The sequence below is a fragment of the Oryzias latipes genome, chromosome 12 (assembly GCF_053564925.1).
Source record: "Oryzias latipes strain Hd-rR chromosome 12, Olatipes_Hd-rR_3.1".
Taxonomy (NCBI): Eukaryota; Metazoa; Chordata; class Actinopteri; order Beloniformes; family Adrianichthyidae; genus Oryzias; species Oryzias latipes.
This window is the reverse complement of record NC_136248.1, coordinates 4,204,191-4,223,762: the sequence shown is the minus strand read 5'-3', so window position 1 is coordinate 4,223,762 and position 19,572 is coordinate 4,204,191. Positions and strand designations below refer to the sequence as shown.

The window sequence follows — 19,572 nt, the reverse complement described above, 5'->3', positions numbered from 1 at the left end:
GGTTTCGGACGTGCAGCCTTTACGGGCGTGCAGCGTTTACGGGCGTGCAGCGTTTACGGATGTGTAGCGTTTACGGACGTGTAGCTTTTCCGGGCGTGCAGCTTTTCCGGGCATGCAGCTGCAGAGTTTGTGGGTCATGCAGCTGATGCGTTTACGGACGTGCAGAATTTACGGACATGCAGCATTTATGGGCATGCAGCTGCGATGTTTACGGGCGTGCAGCTTTTACGTGCATGCAGCTGCAATGTTTACGGGCATGCAGCGTTTACGGACGTGGAGTGTTTACAGACATGCAGGGTTTACGGGCCTGAAGCGTTTACGGACGTGCAGCGTTTACGGGAATGCAACTGCAGGGTTTCGGACGTGCAGCCTTTACGGGCGTGCAGCGTTTACGGATGTGTAGCGTTTACGGACGTGTAGCTTTTCCGGGCGTGCAGCTTTTACGTGCATGCAGGTGCAGAGTTTGTGGGCATGCAGCTCCACGTTCTGCTGCATCACTGTGTTCCTGTCATCAGGTTCTGGCTCCAGTTTGTTCCACTCCGTGTAAGGGTGTGCGCTTGTGTCCCTCTGTAGGTTGCAGGAAGGCGATTGCGCCTCCAGGACCAAACCCCCGCTGCTCTTCAACTCCCACAACTTCTCCATGGACCTGCGCATGCCGGGCGTGTCTCCGAGCAACGTGAGTCCGAGCGCCGCCTCTGTGCTCCGTCACACAATGATCATTTTTAGCAGAGATGTCTGTGTTTGGCTGTTCCCATCATCAGACTGTGACGTTAACTCTTTGAATCTTAACTCTGGGTCTCGTCCACGAGGGCATAGTTGTAGGTGGAGTTTAAACACACGGGGATGCTCAGTGTTTCTCCTTTGAGTCACTCTTTGAGGCGTGTGATTCGTGTTTGCGTCACATGTGTCATGTTTGTCAATTTTATGTTACACTGTGCATTTTAAAGAGTCACCAACATCCTGTTCCAACTACTTCAGGACAGTTTTGTTCTTGTTTCTGCTTTGATGTTCTTGTTCTACAGGGTTTCTATTCTCAGCATCTTCTTGCTCAACGTCGTTTGTTACAGCATGTGGAAAGATGCCAGATAAAACCCTTGGTTCCTGTATTTACTGTAAAAACTATATTAATTTTAAGTGGGTTTCAGTGCAGAATCAGGTGTGATCAGAGGTTATGATGGACCTGTAGGTCCTTCAGGAGGTGTAGCGGCTGCGGTGTCCTTCTCTGATCTGTCCTCCCTGCTGTCTTGTGTTCCAGTCGGACACCTACCTCTGCATGGCCTTTCCTGTTCCCACCAATCAAGACTCCTACATCGGTGAGTGTTCAGACGTCCTGCAAGCGTTGCTCCTCACTGCAGATAAGTGATGCACAACAACATGGAGGACAGCTGTTTATATCAGGGGTGCTCATCAGGGGTTGACATAGCCCAGAAATTTGCACTGGCCCACAGGGCCAGTAGTTTTTGAAACTTACTGGCCCTGCCTGAAAGTTACTGGCCCGACACCGCGCATAGCGGGACCCGCCGCTCCGCAGGTGCTGGCAACTTTAGGGGGGTCCGGGGGCATGCCCCCCCGGAAACTTTTAATATGGTGCAATTTGGTGCATTCTGGTGACATCACTTATTTCTACACTTTTCAATGACTGAAAATAGACCATATCAAACTTAAATCTGCTCTAGTCTGTTTCAGATGTTTTGAAGAGAGCACTGCAGTGTAGTAGGTAACACTAGTTCAGAAGTTTTCATGGTGCTTTTAACGGCAAATATCGCAATAAATCATAAACCTTAAATGTGTTAAAACAATCTAATGGCAGCTTGAACCATTTAACGAATCAAATAAATCCCTTAATGCATTTGACCAATCGGATGGACGCCTTCACATTGTTGACCAATCAGATGGAGCCCTGTTATGTTAGATGTTTGTAACCTATGTCAACGTGGGTCATTTGGAGTATAATTTTTAAACCGGGAATGGTTATTTGGTTATTTTGCTGTTTGTTTATATACCGCAAATTATATCGTTATCGCAATTTTAATCTCTGATATCGCATATTGCGAGTTTTCCTCATATTGTGCAGGTCTAACTGAGATCATTCAGCTAACTAGAAATACTTACTGCTTACAGTGTTGTAAAGAAAAACAAAATTAAGTAGTTTAACATTCTACTGCATTTGAGTCTGAGATTCAGGTATTTGGAGTTGCCTTTGATTCTTTGACATTCAGCTTAAAGCTTAGTGCATACAGTTTCATCTTCAATGCATTCATTAAATATCTTGCTGTCCATACTACTAATTATACCCACTACTCCATCCAACATATTCCTTTCTATTCCTGCCATGTCTTCCACATCTCTGACATGCTTCAGTCTCTCTTCAGTGACGGTGTCGGATTTATAATCAAATGTAATAATAACCCACTGGCTTGTGCCTTCGTTGTTGCTGTTTAACATTGTTTTGTATTGAATTGTTACATTCAATAAAGTTTGAAAAAAAAAGTAGTGAGCGCGTGCCGCGTGGTGCTCGGCAGTGAAAGCCGCATGCGCGCAGGCGGGAGAGAAGGAGAAGTGATCAAAGGTTTCCCATAGAAACCCTTGAAGTCTGAACACAGGACTAGCAGAAAAACTAAATTATGAAGACGAGGTAAATCTACACGTTTTCGCAAAATTTACTTTATTGAAAAAGGTGAAGAATGTATAAACCGTTAAATATTTTAGTGGCCCGAGCGGACAAGTGAAAAGTAAAGTCTTGTGGTCCGCACTGCTCGAAAAACAGGACCGGGCCAGCGGACAAATGGCTATGTCGAGCCCTGCTCATGATGTCGATCACAATCAGCAGATCGAACGTGAAGGACGTGGGTAGATTGTGATTGTGAGCCATCAGAGATAAACAACCAGGAAAAAGAAGGAAATACATATGTATAAAAGTTTATCTTTCATGAATGCTTTTATTTTATAATTTTGTTTGTTTTGTGTAGGTAGATTTTTTGGAGTTTGTTGTCTCAAAAATGGCTGTTATGCCAAAAAAGTCTGGGCGCCCCTGGTTTAAATGTTTACAGTCATGCAAATCTGAAATATGTCTCATTTCATATTATTATTATTACACAGAAAAAGGCTCAATAGTAGTGCAGTGTCTTTAGGAATTCTCTATCTTACTGTAAATAAATATGTTCCTCTTTCTACTGACAGATTTATTGTTTACATGCATAATTTCACTTGTTAAGGATGTCATTTCTGTCTCCTGCTACGGTTTTATATCAGTGTTTCTGGCTATAAACATGCTTTCATAGATTTGCGGTGTAGTGGAGGTTTCTGGCGCCCCCCATGCCTCCCCAGAGTGCACAGACCCTTGACCAGTTTTCGTCCTGCTCAGGGACTGATCGACGTGTCATAAAACATAGTGTGTCTTCTCTTCTGCTGCAGTGGACTTCATTCCTCACGCCAGCATGAACACGGTCCATCACATGATCCTGTTCGGCTGCCAAAGCCCCTCCTCCGCCAGCAGCTCTTGGTAACCCCCCCTCTGTACCCAGATTTACTGCATGTGTGTGTGTGTTCACCACATTTACTGGATGTGAGGTCTGGACTCAAATGAATTACTTCCTGTTCCGACCAAATAAGTCAATTCAGCCGCCATGTTTTTAGGATATAAAGGTGGCCATGTTGGAACCAGAAGTTGTCAGGTCCGAGTCGGTCTGAGTCAACACATCTATGGCGACCACTTTCCCTGATCAGGAGTGAGCTCCTCGCCACATCTTATTGAGCAGGAGGCGCCCAAAACCAGCCGAGCTAGCGATATGTTCAGAGACTTCCACAAAACGTTTTAAACTGACAGCAAGTTGTCTTAACGCAAACAACGACCTGCAAATGCATTTTGGCAGAGAAAAGATCAGGTTTTTGGTTTCTTCTGAATGAGAACGGCGCCTTCCTGCTGCCGACAGACAGAAGAGGATTTAAGCCCTTAAGATCCCATCCTTTTTTTGATTTCTCTTTGACCGAGCCGCAGTTTAGCAGAATTATCCGCTGCGGAGACAAAACCCAACGTGAGACGTCCATTCATGTGGACGCCAGGTCCAAAGAGGTTAAAATAAAGAATCCCAGATTCTCTCAAAACAACCAAAATCAGTCAGTGGTTCCATTGATGTGAGCTCTTCATGAATATCATCATCAAATTCATGGAACAAGAAGGATTTTACAAGAAAGTCTTCATTAATATTTAATGAAAATATGAATCATATCTGACTAAACATGTTTAAAAGTTTCTGTAGATACTAAAGCTTCAGTCACCAAACTTTCTCCACATGACTGATCCTCCGGCTAATAGTTAATTATTTTACTTGATTGCTAAAGGTACTTCACAGAAGTGCTCTGTTTAAGTGTTAAACAATAAAATAAGGTTAAAAATCAGTGACAACCTGGATCTGTGAATTAACTTGGTTTATTTTGTAAACGTGTTACAAAAGTAACGGATCGGGACTCGATACCGGCAGAAAATCAAATGACTCGGAATCTGATCAGGCCCAAAAGAAATGATCAGGACATCCTTTGGCTTCTTTCCTGTTTGGAACATTGGGGGGGGGGGGGGGGGTCACTCAGTCCAGTTCTCACATACAGTCAATGGTTCATAATCTCTTTATCTCCGGTTTGTTCAGAGAAAAAGTTCACAAAATAGGTTTTGCTTTACAGTAACCAGTAATCTGATTACAATTATGTTTACCAATACTGAACTTTGTGTATTAGTGATAGGTGATTTGTTTTTGAATGACTTGAAACAATCAATACGTTTATAAATGGGTTTTTCATCTGTCGGTGTGACAGCTGCTGGGATTGTATGTAAACAAACCCAGCTGTTTGCTGTGGGCGTGGCCACATAACCGCACAGACTGTCAGAGTCTTCTCGCCTCTTCATTCGTCCGATCAGCTCTGCTGCATCAGAGAATCTTACTAAAGAACTACACGGAGGAGAAACGGGGGAGGAACCAGGAACCGAGTTTTTTTTAGTTTTTTTTAGAGAACATCTGATGAGAGCAGTTAAAAAAGTCGGATGGACTTCCTGAAACTCTGGTGTGTGACTGGGAAGCAGATCCTGGTGGGATCGGACCTTCAGCCTGTTCGCCTCTGAGTGTTGTGTCTGTGTCTGCAGGGACTGTGGGGGGGCGCTGGGCACCTGCAAAGACGACCCCTCCATCATGTACGCCTGGGCCCGGAATGCTCCGCCCACAAAACTTCCTAAAGGTGAGTTTGGGCTGGTGGTGTCGGTCAGGTCCTTGTAGTGAAAGCAGGAGCTTCTGCCCCCCCGGGGTCACCTCTGACCCGGAGGCAGGGCCCGTCGGGTCTTTGCTACAGAATGTTCTGACATGAAATCTTGACAATGCTGCCCTCACACATGAAGCTGGTGTTTTCTCATCAGATGTGGGGTTCAGAGTTGGGAAAGGTTCTGGGATGTCGTACTTCGTGCTTCAGGTCCATTATGGAGACGTCAGCGCCTTCAGAGGTGAGGAAACCCTCCAGAAACGTGCACGGATGGAAGGACCCCCCCCCCCCCCCCCCCTGGGTGCTGGGTCGTGGTGTTTGTGGAGCTGGGATGTGGATGTTGAATTCTGGTGTTTTGACATGGTTGTGTGTTTGTGCAGACCATCACAGAGACTGCTCTGGACTCACCTTAAGGATGACCTCCAAGCCGTAAGTAGAGGCTGGTTTTGAGATGCATGCTGGGAGTTTTCAGGCCTGAATGAAGTGGACATGATGAGTCTCCTCTCTGTCCTTAAAAGGCAGCCCTTCGTCGCCGGCATTTACCTGCTGATGTCCGTGGACACCGTCATCCCTCCAGGAAAAACCGGTTGGTATTTGACCGTCTGATGCTCCGAAATGTTCAGAGTGAGCAGATCATTGCTGGCTTTTTGACCTTCTGTTTCAGAGCATGACTCGGCATAAAAGCCTGAAATGATTGAAGTGGCTGCAGCAGGGACAGGGTTCAGGGCGGGGCTAATATCAGGGACAGATGTGGTTCTGATCTTCAGCTTTTTGTCTGGACCCTGTTTCACTGATTTCCCCCTAGAAGGACAAACGGGCCTCGGCTCAGCCACTCGCTCTGGTCCTGGCACGGCAGCGGGTCACTGAACAAACAGACGTGTTTGCTCTCATGTGGTGACGCACGTCTTTACGACCTTTCCCATCTCCTCTTAGTTACGAATGCAGACGTGGCCTGTGACTACGCCTCCTACCCCATCTACCCGTTTGCCTTCAGGACTCACACACACCGCCTCGGTGAGTCGCCACCCACCCAACCCCACCCGAGCGTCTGTCTGATGGGACCACCCCTCATAACTCTCTGGATTCTCCCTCTCAGGCAAGGTGGTCAGTGGATACAGGATCCGCAATGGGAAGTGGACCCTGATTGGTCGACAGTCCCCTCAGTTACCACAGGTGAGACCCTGCCCAATGGGGGGCCCCCACCAAGGTCCTTAGAAAGTGAACCAAATTGGAACTAGTTATGCAGATTTTTCTGCATTTTCTGGCTGTATTTGACCACATTCTGGGTATGAAGGCCCTAAAATCTCTTGAAGTAGTTGGTGAATGTCGGTCCTATCTTCGGTTAAAGACCACACTGGCCAGCTGTGTCACCCTCTTACTTTCCGAACGTGTCGGATCAGCAGCAACGTCTCCTGTACTGAGGTCAGATCTGCCTCAGACGTGTGCGTGAGCAGTCTCTGTCCTCCACAGGCTTTCTATCCGGTCAACACGGAGCTGAGTGTGCAGTACGGAGACACCGTCGCCGCCAGGTGTGTGTTCACCGGAGAGGGCAGGACCTCCGAAACGGTCATCGGGTGAGTCTCTGCGGAACCTGTTTTTCTTCTGAGGTCTTTAAAGTTTGTCGATCGTACATAAGACCTCGCCGTGCACCCATGCGTGCTCCAGCTCATACGCATCCTTCCGCACGTTTGAAAGTAACGTGTTTGGTGTCTGCGCCTCCTCCTGCAGCGGCACCTCTGATGACGAAATGTGCAACTTCTACATGATGTACTACATGGACAGAAGGCACGCCGTCCCCTTCATGAGCTGCATGGAGAGCGGCTCCAGGGAGCAGTTCCGACACATTCCTGCGGAGGCCAACGTTCCCATCGCCGTCAGTCCGGATCAGATGAGCTCCATGATGCACATGGGACACGCTGCAGGTACAGTGTGGAACGCACTGCCATCTCTGCTGCCATCTCTGCCCTCCTTTCTTTTTGTCTTTTAGGAAACAAACTTCATTTAAACAAAACACAAAATGAACAGAAAATCAAGATTACAGAGGCTAAAGCAGTAAAAGTCAAAACCACCTGAATAAATGGGCTTCAGGAGCAAACATCACATCATCTAAAATGATCCTCATAAAAATAATTTCTTTTCAGTTCATCGTTCAGAGGAAAAACAGAAAAAAAGATAAAAGTGTCTATTTTTTCTGCTAAGATGACAGTGTGCTGCTGGACAAAAGAAGAGGAGGGCAGGGCGCCGATCAGGGTGAGTGTCATCATCTTTTTATCTATTTTAAAAGCGTTCCCATTGATCTTTTAATTATAATTAGGATGTTTTAGCCAAAATCAAAAAAACCTGTGTCCTTTTCTAGGACATAGTTTCAGCAGAGCGATCTCCCAACGGGACCGTTGGAGCAGAGCAATTCTGGCCCCCCCTTCACCTTCATTTGTTTACACACTCTTCTGCTAGCTTACAGGCCCCCACAATCCCATCCTAACATTAGCAGTGCAACGACAATGGCGACCAATTTAGGAGCTATCCAGCCGTACAGTTTAAATTCAGATTCCTGCTCAGACGAGGAAAACAGAATCCGCTCGAGCAGAGAGCATTACTCAGAAACATAATTTTAAGCTTAATTTTCTTGATACATGTCCTCCATCATCAGAAAAGTGCCACAAAAACACGTTAAAGACACCAAAACACTATCTTATTTTGGAGTGGTTCTTTAAGGTGTGTTATTCACCCTGAGGTGTGTATTTGTGTGTGTAGACTACCACCTGGAGCAGGTGACAGACTGGCCTGAGGGGAACCTGCAGCTGGGTCAGGTGTCGGGTCTGGCACTGGACTCGGACTCCAACCTGGTCATCTTCCACAGAGGAGACCATCACTGGGATCTGGAGTAAGCTTACCACACGTCTGCTGAGAGCTTCTGTTGATGAATAGTCACGTTTAAATACAGAAATGGTAGAACTCTGCTGGTAGGCTCACCTGTTGCAGGTGGTTTTCCAGTTGTTCCACATCAGGGCTCACCCGAAGCAGGTGGTTTTCCAGATGTTCCACATCAGGGCTCACCTGTTGCAAGTGGTTTTCCAGTTGTTCCACATCAGGGCTCGCCTGATGCAGGTGGTTTTCCAGTTGTTCCACATCAGGGCTCACCCGAAGCAGGTGGTTTTCCAGGTGTTCCACATCAGGGCTCGCCTGATGCAGGTGGTTTTCCAGGTGTTCCACATCAGGGCTCACCTGTTGCAGGTGGTTTTCCAGTTGTTCCACATCAGGGCTCACCCGAAGCAAGTGGTTTTCCAGGTGTTTTACATCAGGGCTCGCCTGATACAGGTGGTTTTCCAGGTGTTTTACATCAGGCCTCGCCTGATACAGGTGGTTTTCCAGGTGTTCTACATCAGGGCTCGCATGTTGCAGGGGGTTTTCCAGTTGTTCCACATCAGGGCTCACCTGATGCAGGTGGTTTTCCAGGTGTTCCACATCAGGGCTCACCTGTTGCAAGTGGTTTTCCAGTTGTTCCACATCAGGGCTCGCCTGATGCAGGTGGTTTTCCAGTTGTTCCACATCAGGGCTCACCCGAAGCAGGTGGTTTTCCAGGTGTTCCACATCAGGGCTCGCCTGATGCAGGTGGTTTTCCAGGTGTTCCACATCAGGGCTCACCTGTTGCAGGTGGTTTTCCAGTTGTTCCACATCAGGGCTCACCCGAAGCAGGTGGTTTTCCAGGTGTTCCACATCAGGGCTCGCCTGATGCAGGTGGTTTTCCAGTTGTTCCACATCAGGGCTCACCCGAAGCAGGTGGTTTTCCAGGTGTTCCACATCAGGGCTCACCTGTTGCAGGTGGTTTTCCAGTTGTTCCACATCAGGGCTCACCCGAAGCAAGTGGTTTTCCAGGTGTTTTACATCAGGGCTCGCCTGATACAGGTGGTTTTCCAGTTGTTCCACATCAGGGCTCACCCGAAGCAGGTGGTTTTCCAGATGTTCCACATCAGGGCTCACCTGTTGCAAGTGGTTTTCCAGTTGTTCCACATCAGGGCTCGCCTGATGCAGGTGGTTTTCCAGTTGTTCCACATCAGGGCTCACCCGAAGCAGGTGGTTTTCCAGGTGTTCCACATCAGGGCTCGCCTGTTGCAGGTGGTTTTCCAGGTGTTCCACATCAGGGCTCACCTGTTGCAGGTGGTTTTCCAGTTGTTCCACATCAGGGCTCACCCGAAGCAGGTGGTTTTCCAGGTGTTCCACATCAGGGCTCGCCTGATGCAGGTGGTTTTCCAGTTGTTCCACATCAAATCTCACCCGAAGCAGGTGGTTTTCCAGGTGTTCCACATCAGGGCTCACCTGTTGCAGGTGGTTTTCCAGTTGTTCCACATCAGGGCTCACCCGAAGCAAGTGGTTTTCCAGGTGTTTTACATCAGGGCTCGCCTGATACAGGTGGTTTTCCAGTTGTTCCACATGGGGGCACACCCGAAGCAGGTGGTTTTCCAGGTGTTCCACATCAGGGCTCGCCTGATGCAGGTGGTTTTCCAGGTGTTCCACATCAGGGCTCGCCTGTTGCAGGTGGTTTTCCAGGTGTTCCACATCAGGGCTCACCTGTTGCAGGTGGTTTTCCAGTTGTTCCACATCAGGGCTCACCCGAAGCAGGTGGTTTTCCAGTCCAGGTGTTCCACATCAGGGCTCGCCTGATGCAGGTGGTTTTCCAGTTGTTCCACATCAGGGCTCACCCGAAGCAGGTGGTTTTCCAGGTGTTCCACATCAGGGCTCACCTGTTGCAGGTGGTTTTCCAGTTGTTCCACATCAGGGCTCACCCGAAGCAAGTGGTTTTCCAGGTGTTTTACATCAGGGCTCGCCTGATACAGGTGGTTTTCCAGGTGTTTTACATCAGGGCTCGCCTGATACAGGTGGTTTTCCAGGTGTTCTACATCAGGGCTCGCATGTTGCAGGGGGTTTTCCAGTTGTTCCACATCAGGGCTCACCCGAAGCAGGTGGTTTTCCAGGTGTTCCACATCAGGGCTCGCCTGATGCAGGTGGTTTTCCAGTTGTTCCACATCAGGGCTCACCCGAAGCAGGTGGTTTTCCAGGTGTTCCACATCAGGGCTCACCTGTTGCAGGTGGTTTTCCAGTTGTTCCACATCAGGGCTCACCCGAAGCAAGTGGTTTTCCAGGTGTTTTACATCAGGGCTCGCCTGATACAGGTGGTTTTCCAGTTGTTCCACATCAGGGCTCACCCGAAGCAGGTGGTTTTCCAGATGTTCCACATCAGGGCTCACCCGAAGCAAGTGGTTTTCCAGGTGTTTTACATCAGGGCTCGCCTGATACAGGTGGTTTTCCAGGTGTTTTACATCAGGGCTCGCCTGATACAGGTGGTTTTCCAGGTGTTCTACATCAGGGCTCGCATGTTGCAGGGGGTTTTCCAGTTGTTCCACATCAGGGCTCACCCGAAGCAGGTGGTCTTCCAGGTGTTCCACATCGCCTATTCAATCATTCATGCCGATCTCTTCTTTTTGTGCTTTCCTCAGCTCCTTTGACGGCCGGGCCCGGTACCAGCACAGGTCCCTTGGACCCATCCAGCAGTCTGCCATTCTGGTGGTGGACCCGGCCAAAGGCAGAATCCTCAAAGCCTCAGGCAGGAACATGTAAGAGTCTCTTGTCTTTATTTATTTTAAACAATCAGGTTCTGCTCCGTGAACCAGCTGTGAAGCTCTGGACAGATGTGCAGACAGGTGTGCTTCAGGCGTCGCTTCCTGTCCATGATGTCAGACGTTTTCTTCCTCTGCAGGTTTTATCTGCCTCATGGGATAACTGCTGACAGAGACAACAACTACTGGGTGACCGACGTGGCTCTGCATCAGGTACGTTCTCCCAGCGCACGGCCACCCCTGTACATTTGTTTTTCACCTGTCCATAAACGGACCCCGCCCGTCATCAGGTTCTGAAGGTGAGCAGTGATGGCAGAGACAGAACCTTGCTGGCTCTGGGAGAAGCTTTCACTCCAGGAAGTGACAGCAGCCACTTCTGCCAGCCCACCGACGTGGCCATCGACCCGCACACCGGGAACGTCTTCGTGTCTGACGGATACTGCAACGCCAGGATCCTCAAGTTTTCCGCTGATGGAAAATACCTTTCCCAGTGGGGAGCAGGTACCCATCCCCACACACACAAAAAGGATGGACACAAATGACAAACAGGAAGTTCTCAGAGTTCGAAGAACATCTGAGGACTACGTCAAAATTAAAAAACACAAGACGTATGACTGTAAACGAACCAAACACTACAGAACACACACACACACACTTGTCTTCTTGTCTAACTTGTCTCATGGGTCTAAGGGATGTCTGATTTCTTCAATATGGTTACAAAAACCAGGTTACTAAGGAGGCTGGTGGTAACCAGCTTAGTCAAGATCATGAGAACCCACTGATGTGTTTTTGTAGTTCAACCTGAAAAGAAATGAGGTTTCACCAGAAGAGGTTGAGCTGGGCTTCACTCAGTTTGAAGGTTTTCACCTGGACGTCTGCAGCCGTGATTCTGCAGACTCAGCATGCGCTCTCGTGTGCGGCTGCAGGCTCGCTGGACCGGAGGCAGCGTGCACGTTTCCAGATCCCCCACAGCCTGGCCTTCCTCAGCGACAGAAGAGAGGTGTGCGTGGCTGACAGGGAGAACGGGCGGATCCAGTGCTTCATCGCAGACACCGGAGAGTTCGTCAAAGAGATTAAAAAGGAAGAGTTTGGAGGAAAGGTGTTCGCCATCTCCTACAGCCCTGCTGGAGGTGAGTCAGCTGCTCAGATTCACGAGACGCTGTCAGAGTTTAATCGGGTATCTTCTCTTCTGAAGACAGCAGTGGAGGGCCGCCAGGGCCTTCAAGGGCTTCTCTGAAGGCCTAAAACAGATCTGAATCATGTGTTAATTAGATTTTGTCCATGCATTCTCACTAAATCATTCGATATGGTCTGTCCATTCCTTTTTATTGTGTTTATGATAGTTATGCTGCTTCTAGACAGATGCATTTTCACATTGGAGCATTTAACCAATCACATTTCAGCTGTCCTTTGTTGCCAGGCAGGATAAGGGCCTTCAGCATCAGTTCTGAAGGTCCTGTAATGCAAAATCAATGTCAGACATTCATTTCCTTCAACCAATCAGATTTTGATTTGGTGTCAGCAGGGCCTTCTTGCAGGCTTAGGCAACGTCACAGTATTCAGACCTTCTGATTGGACAGATGGTTCAGGAAGTCACATGCAGCCTTGTCCAGTTTGACATGGAGCCACGGAGCACTTTTTGATCTGTCTCAGTTAAAAACAGAGCTGACTGTAATGTACGCCATGGAGGATTTAGCAGGAAGATCTCCCACTGATGTCCTTGACTTCCTTAATCAGAAAAATCTGAGTGAATCATAAAGCAGCTGCGCAGATTTGTGTTTGGAGCTGACGGTCCACGTATCCACTCCGTCTGTCGACATTTTCAGCTCCAAAGCGGATTAAAACCTACGTAGAAACACAACTGGACAGACTGGGCTCTCAGCACTGATGATGGAATAGAAAAGGACTTCTTGATGGAACTGAAGACGATAATCTGCATGACAGGTTGATGGACTGTTTAAGAGGAAAGAGGAAGATCGATTTTGTCTTCAAATAATCTGAATTTTTAATGAGTGAAACGATAAATATCGTAAGAAAAAATATTGCAAATGTATGGGGTTATTTTCAATGTTTTGTGCTGGCTGTAGTTGCATAATGAGATTTGTCTACTGTTTTATTTTTTTCAGTTTATTTAGAGGCATTTATTGTGGCTACAGGAATTTTCAATATGCAATGCAAAGCTGGTTTCTGCATCACAAAAGTGTTCATGAGGGGTTAAGTGATTCAGACGGAGCACCACTGAAGGCCCAGGTGTGTCATAAATGGTCCACCACTGGAAGAGACTAGACTCTTTAAGCTCCACCCCCAGATTTATCGGATCAGCGTTTGTCTGTAATGTCAGAATCGGCTGGTCTTTGCATATAAAGACCATTTTTGTAAAGCTTTGGCAGTTAAAGTTCTGCTTTGACCGAGCTGCGTTCTTTTTTTGTGGCGTTTGCATGGACTCCTGGTGCATAAGTGGGTTTTCCTCCAGCTTCCTCCCACAGTCCAAAAACATGCTGCATTGATGGATTGGTGACTCTCAAAATTCTTCCCATTTGGAGTGCGAGTGGTTTTCTGTTTCTGCATGTGATGGACCTGTCCAGGGTGCCCCCCACCCCACCCCCACCCCAGCCCCAGTTCTTTGAAAACAGGGACAGGTTGCAGTGACTCCTACAGAATACAGAAGATTGTTGTGAAAAAGCTTCATGTAATAATGAACCTGGAGGGTTTACAATAGTCTCCTGTGCTGCTTTTGTTTTGTAAACCATCTGACGAGTGTGTGTGTGTGTGTGTTTGGTGTGTGTGTGTTTGGTGTGTGTCTCTGTGAAGACGGCCTGATCTATGCGGTGAATGGCGACTCACCGTATCACTCGGCTCCACTTCGAGGTTTCGTCATCAATTACACAAGCAGGGAGATTCTGGACACCTTCAGCCCCAAAAGAAAGGTAACAACCCCCCCACCCCCACCACCACCACCACCCCCAGCTCTGGAGATCAAAAGTCTTTACACAAAAGATTGAGAGCAGATTCAAAAAAAGGGGAATTATGAAAATCAAAAGTAGAAAAATGGCTGCCCATTTTCAGGTTTGCCTTAGGAACTGCTGCAATACTTACTTATGCTTTACTAGGCCCAAAGCACTTTACAGTCACAGTCCTATTCACCCATCAACACACACATATTCATGACTACCCTGGTGCCAATGCAGGGTTTAGTGTCTTGCCCAAGGACACGTTGACACATGGGCAGATTGAGCGGGACCTGAACCTGCAACTTTCTGATCAGAGGTCTACCGGCCCCCCCTGCCTTTAATAAAGTTGTTCTTGATTTTAAAGGTTTTCTTTATCAAAGTTTCTGAAATGTGTGGTTTCTTCAGTTCAGTTCTATGATCAGGATCAACAATCAGAGAGCTGTCTTTGCAAGTTTTTAGCATAACAATTTCAGCCGCTCGTTCAGGACATTCAAAAGAATCTGTTCAACTAAGTCATTAAAAGAACAAGAAAGATGAATGTCATCTGCATAGAAATGCATTTATACAAAAAATGTTTTGACAAACTGTTTCTGGCGCGGCCGTACAGGACAACAAAGATTAAGGAACAAAAACTAACTTAAATTCAGCCAAACCACTGGGTCACATGACCTCCAGCAGGTCACATGACCAAAGGGTTGGTCCACGTTAGGCCTGCACAATATACCGCAAATTTATCGTTATCGCAATATCCAGCTCTGCAATATGCATATCGCAAAAGACGGCGAATATCGCAATAAATCGCAAACCCAAAATCTGTTAAAAAAATCTTCTAGCAGCTTGAAGCATTTAACGAATCAAATAAATCCCTTTATGCTTTGACCAATCAGATGGACGCCTATTATGTTAACCCTGGTCCTGAAGAGCCTCAACCCTGCCTGTTTCCCAGCTCTCCTTAACCAGCTTGCTGTTGATTGGCTGACTCAAGTGATTTCACATCCTGATTGACTGAACACACCTGATTTTGGTTATCATTATCGAGCAGTCTAGGGAGAATTGGAAACGGACAGGGTTGAGGCTCTTGAGGACCAGGGTTAGCCACCCTGACGTTTGTCCCCCATGTCGATGAGGGTCATTTGGAGTATAATTTTTAAACTGTTGCAATGAAATGGGAATGATGTTTTTGTTTATTTTTCTATTTGTTTATTTACCGCAAATTTATCGTTATCGCAATATTGATCACTAATATCGCATATCGCAAGTTTTCCTCATATCGTGCAGCCCTAGTCCACGTCTTTTACAGTCTGTAAGTTCTTGGTTTCCCTGTAAATTGGATTGCAGAGCTTCCAGAGGGCTCTGTGGATCGGCGGGAAAACCAAAGCGAATCAACCAAACAAGGCTCGACAATGACCCAAATGTTTTGAAGTTGAAGCCGTGTTGATGGTTTGGCACAAACGTTACACAGGCAACAAACCACTGAAGCTGCACTTTATACTCCAGGAAACTCTGTAGAGCTTTAGAACAGAAAACCATTCTGGTTCTGGTGAAGCGGGTTTCATCTCCATCCGTCTTCAGCAGGACTTCAAAATGCCTCATGACCTGGTTGGAGGCCCGGACGGGAGCGTCTTTGTTGGAGATGCAGGCAGTGAGGAGGTCTTCAAGTTCTCTGCAGAAAGTGAGTTCTTCTTCGTCTTCACATTTCCTTCACTGAACTTGATCAAATGACTTATAAAGTAACCTTTACTGTTGTGGACCTGTAGACTTCTCCTGAAGCTCTTGTTTTCCCACAGAGTCCCATCGCTCGGTGAAAAAGGCGGGGATCCAGGTTCAGGAGCTGGAGGGTCAGTCCAGAATCCTCAGATCCAGTTTGAGCTGTGTTTCTCCTGAGCTTGCTTGTCTGTGTGCTGCTGCAGACTGTACACATCAATGAGTTGCACATGAACAGCTGAAACATTTAGCCTCATGAAGGCCACACTGTCAGTTCTGGATGCTTTAACTCACAGAGAGACAAACCGGATCAGTGAAACGGAGACTTCTCCATCCTCAGATTCCAGACTCCCAGATGTCTACCGATCTGGTTCTGGGGGGTTCAGCTCCTGCTGTAGACAACACCACAAAGATACGTTATCACCATGAAGAGCGTTCACTCTGCCAGCATGACCTTGTCTAAACAGAGTGCAGTGTCTTCACCTTGAGAAAATCTTTGATGATAAAACCTCAGAAACCTCGGTGGCAGAAAGAAGCTTGAAGTCCCGGGTCCTCAGTAAAAGTAAAGCTCTGACAGGAACTCATGAATCCTGGAAAATGCCTCAAGTCATTTCTTCAAGCTGTGCTTAAACACAAGGAGGCATGAAGGCGTGTAGCAGCAAACATACTTTGAGTTTATTATGTTTCAGGGGGTAAAGGGGGTAAAGCTTTAAGGTCTCCGCCCTCCAAGACTAGCAGACTCGTGATTGTCTCCTTGATACACTTGACACAATAGACACTGACTTTTACTCCAAAATAGAACCATAAATGAAGTTTTTGTTTTAGATTGGTTAAAAGAATTAGATTAAAAAACCTATGTGGTCAAGCATCTTAAATATTACAGATGGAGTCCCACAGGGCTCAGTATCGGGCCCCAAACCCTGAAGACATTTGTGGTTGTAATGTAAAAAAGTGAAATAGTTTTTGTAGATGATGAAAATATTTTTTGCTTCAGAGAATTTGCAGCATTGGTGGGATCTTTTCATGGTTGAACTGAAGAATTTGGAAGTGTGATTTGATTGCAACTAATATCTTTATGCCATTGATATTCAGGAAAAAAAAACAATTTGAGGGAAATTTGTAATCATTGATACAATAACAATTTGTGCGGATGACCTCTGAGGGTTCAATTGACCACAAACTCATATTTCTGTGCAGAAGTGGAAGCATTCATCCAAACCAGGGTGAAGCCGCAGAGGAACACGTCACATGTGGCAGCAGCTGGACCGGAGAAGCAGACGGTGGACAAACCGAGTCTGCCGGTGGTGCAGGAGGAAAAGAAGACGGTGAAGGCCGGCAGGGAGAATGGCGCCATGGCGGCAGTGATCATCACGCTGCTCCTGCTGCCTCTGCTGCTCGTCGTCATTATCGGAGTCTTTGTGTGTTGGAGAAGAAACAGTAAGTCTGCTGCAGGGGGGAGGGCAGTCTTGCTATGGTTCAGCTCTCAGCGCCATATTGATGGACATTTGCAGGACACGGTGATCAGAAAGCAGAACCGCGCTCTGTGGTCGGCATACTGGGAAGAATAAAGGGTGAGTTTTGTTTGCAGCTGCAGTCGCGGGTGTGTTTGTGCAGGTGTGAGGTACTTGTTCTACCAGGTGTGTCTGTGTGTTGCAGTTGTGTTTGTGTGTTCCAGGTGTTGTACAAGGTGTGTTTATGTGTTGTGGTGTTCTCACAGGTGTCTGTGTGTGTTACAGGTGTTCCCACAATTGCATCTGTGTGTAAGTGGTGTTCTTACAGGTGTGTTTGTGTATTGCAGGTGTTCTTACAGGTGTGTTTATGTATTACAGGTGTTCTCACAGGTGTGTTTATGTATTACAGGTGTTCTCACAGGTGTGTTTGTGTGTTACAGGTGTTCTCACAGGTGTGTGTGTGTGTGTTACAGGTGTTCTCACAGGTGTGTGTGTGTGTTACAGGTGTTCTGACAGGTGTGTGTGTGTGTTACAGGTGTTGTCACAGGTGTGTTTGTATGTTACAGGTGTTTTCATATGTGTGTGTGTGTGTGTTACAGGTGTTCTCATATGTGTGTGTGTGTGTGTTACAGGTGTTCTGACAGGTGTGTGTGTGTGTTACAGGTGTTGTCACAGGTGTGTTTGTATGTTACAGGTGTTCTCATATGTGTGTGTGTGTGTTACAGGTGTTCTCACAGGTGTGTGTGTGTGTGTTACAGGTGTTCACAGGTGTGTGTGTGTGTGTTACAGGTGTTCTCATATGTGTGTGTGTGTGTTACAGGTGTTCTCATATGTGTGTGTGTATGTTACAGGTGTTCTCACAGGTGTGTGTGTGTATGTTACAGGTGTTCTGACAGGTGTGTGTGTGTGTTACAGGTGTTCTCATATGTGTGTGTGTGTGTTACAGGTGTTCTCATATGTGTGTGTGTATGTTACAGGTGTTCTGACAGGTGTGTGTGTGTATGTTACAGGTGTTCTGACAGGTGTGTGTGTGTGTGTTACAGGTGTTCTCATATGTGTGTGTGTGTGTTACAGGTGTTCTCATATGTGTGTGTGTATGTTACAGGTGTTCTCACAGGTGTGTGTGTGTGTGTTACAGGTGTTCTCACAGGTGTGTTTGTGTGTTGCAGGTGTTCTGACAGGTGTGTTTTTGTGTTGCAGGTGTTCTGACAGGTGTGTTTGTGTGTTGCAGGTAAGGCGGTCGGAGGCCTAAACCTGGGGAACTTCTTTGCGTCTCACAGAGGTTACACCCGTCAGGGCTTCGATCAGCTGAGCACGGAGGGTAGCGACCAGGAGAGGAACATGGAGGACAGCAGCGACTCGGACAATGAGGAGTACTCCGCCCCCCCGTTGCCCCCTCAGCCCGCCTCCTAGGTGGTCTGCTCTGCTTCCTGTGCTCACATGTGCTTACTCGTCATGTGTGTGACTGTGGTGTCAGCTGCCAGTCCTGCTGTTGTACATATTTCCATGTGTTCGTGTACATAATCAAATTCGTCTGGACTGGTTCCGTCCAGAGGCAGAGGTTTGATTCCCCTCACTGAATACAGACTCCGCCTTAAACAGGAGCAGCGGTCCACTCGCAGGTTTATGCTCAACAGGTGATGGGAGGAGCGTTGATGGAGGCGGAGCCTCTGACCTCAGACCAGCTCACTGCAGTCACAAGGCTCTTAGTGTTGTGCAGACCCCCCTCCCCCTCACCTTCAGGGTCTTGAGGAGAAGTTTTGGGCTCAGACCTGCTGACCACTCTGGGCTCAGAACTCGGTCCATCTCCTCATTCCGAGCCAAAACCCAGTCCAGGGCACTCAGGCGGGTCAGAAACATTTCAGGGCGTCTGGAGGTCATTTAAGTGCAGCTTCTCCAAAACAAAACCTCCTCATTTGGCTTCGTTTCTGCTTATGTGCCTTCAGCTCTGATCTTTTTCCAGAATTAGTCTGCAGAGATCAGACCTGCACAGCTGCTGTTCGCCACAATCTGGATCTGATTCAGGGTCTGCAGCATCTTCTTGGACCAAAAGCATTTTAAATGAAGAAACATTTATCAAGTTCGGCCTCCAACGTCAGCAGCTCAGCGTCCGATGGAGCTGCTTAAAGGAGACTGAATGACAAACGGCGTCTGCTGAGACGAGCTTTTCCACGTTTTGCAGGGATCAAAGCGCTTTGCAGTCACAGTCCGTTCAGAATCCAACCTTCGCTCAGAACCGAAGACTGAGGGGTGACCTTAAGGGTGGAGGAAGTTAAGAAGTCCTAAGTTTAAGTTGGGCGGGGACAGGCGGGTTACCAAGTTGAGAAAGGAATAGTCTGACATTTCATTTGTGGGGGGGGGGTCCTGCACCTAAACGTAAGTTAACTTTATTTAAAATGTAAAGATAATCCGGCCAAAATGAACCCGGCAATCGCAATCATCCGGGACGCTCTGCTCCCTTCCTCACGTGCACGTCATGCGCTCACACAGAAGCTCCCCTCACAGCTGGAATGTGGCAGCTGGCCTTCCTCTTATTTGCTGTTATACTGATTCTGCTGCAAGAGTAATTTTTTCATGGTATTTGTGTAATAAAGTGTTTGCAAAGCA

At 47.4% G+C, this 19,572-nt stretch overlaps 1 protein-coding gene across 11 annotated transcripts in view; it reads left to right on the top strand.

Annotated features, from left to right (window-relative positions):
* pam (peptidylglycine alpha-amidating monooxygenase) overlaps nucleotides 1-19,572 on the top strand; it is a 25,680-nt gene extending 6,108 nt beyond the window's left edge. For 4 of the 11 annotated variants that reach the window (XM_078955622.1, XM_078955627.1, XM_078955626.1 and 1 more), the window contains exons 3-25: nucleotides 574-676; nucleotides 1,256-1,313; nucleotides 3,415-3,502; nucleotides 5,135-5,226; nucleotides 5,402-5,485; nucleotides 5,625-5,673; nucleotides 5,763-5,830; nucleotides 6,178-6,258; nucleotides 6,341-6,417; nucleotides 6,715-6,818; nucleotides 6,973-7,166; nucleotides 7,444-7,494; nucleotides 7,999-8,128; nucleotides 10,740-10,856; nucleotides 11,000-11,072; nucleotides 11,150-11,360; nucleotides 11,786-11,989; nucleotides 13,671-13,786; nucleotides 15,383-15,482; nucleotides 15,598-15,648; nucleotides 16,712-16,951; nucleotides 17,026-17,085; nucleotides 18,197-19,572. In XM_078955622.1, the coding sequence (XP_078811748.1) occupies nucleotides 574-676; nucleotides 1,256-1,313; nucleotides 3,415-3,502; nucleotides 5,135-5,226; nucleotides 5,402-5,485; nucleotides 5,625-5,673; nucleotides 5,763-5,830; nucleotides 6,178-6,258; nucleotides 6,341-6,417; nucleotides 6,715-6,818; nucleotides 6,973-7,166; nucleotides 7,444-7,494; nucleotides 7,999-8,128; nucleotides 10,740-10,856; nucleotides 11,000-11,072; nucleotides 11,150-11,360; nucleotides 11,786-11,989; nucleotides 13,671-13,786; nucleotides 15,383-15,482; nucleotides 15,598-15,648; nucleotides 16,712-16,951; nucleotides 17,026-17,085; nucleotides 18,197-18,378 (2,533 nt within the window). In that variant the 3' untranslated portion in view covers nucleotides 18,379-19,572. Of the gene's footprint in view, nucleotides 1-573; nucleotides 677-1,255; nucleotides 1,314-3,414; nucleotides 3,503-5,134; nucleotides 5,227-5,401; nucleotides 5,486-5,624; nucleotides 5,674-5,762; nucleotides 5,831-6,177; nucleotides 6,259-6,340; nucleotides 6,418-6,714; nucleotides 6,819-6,972; nucleotides 7,167-7,443; nucleotides 7,495-7,998; nucleotides 8,129-10,739; nucleotides 10,857-10,999; nucleotides 11,073-11,149; nucleotides 11,361-11,785; nucleotides 11,990-13,670; nucleotides 13,787-15,382; nucleotides 15,483-15,597; nucleotides 15,649-15,854; nucleotides 16,952-17,025; nucleotides 17,086-18,196 lie in introns of all 11 variants that reach the window. The other 7 variants (XM_078955623.1, XM_078955629.1, XM_078955625.1 and 4 more) reach the window with 4 other exon arrangements.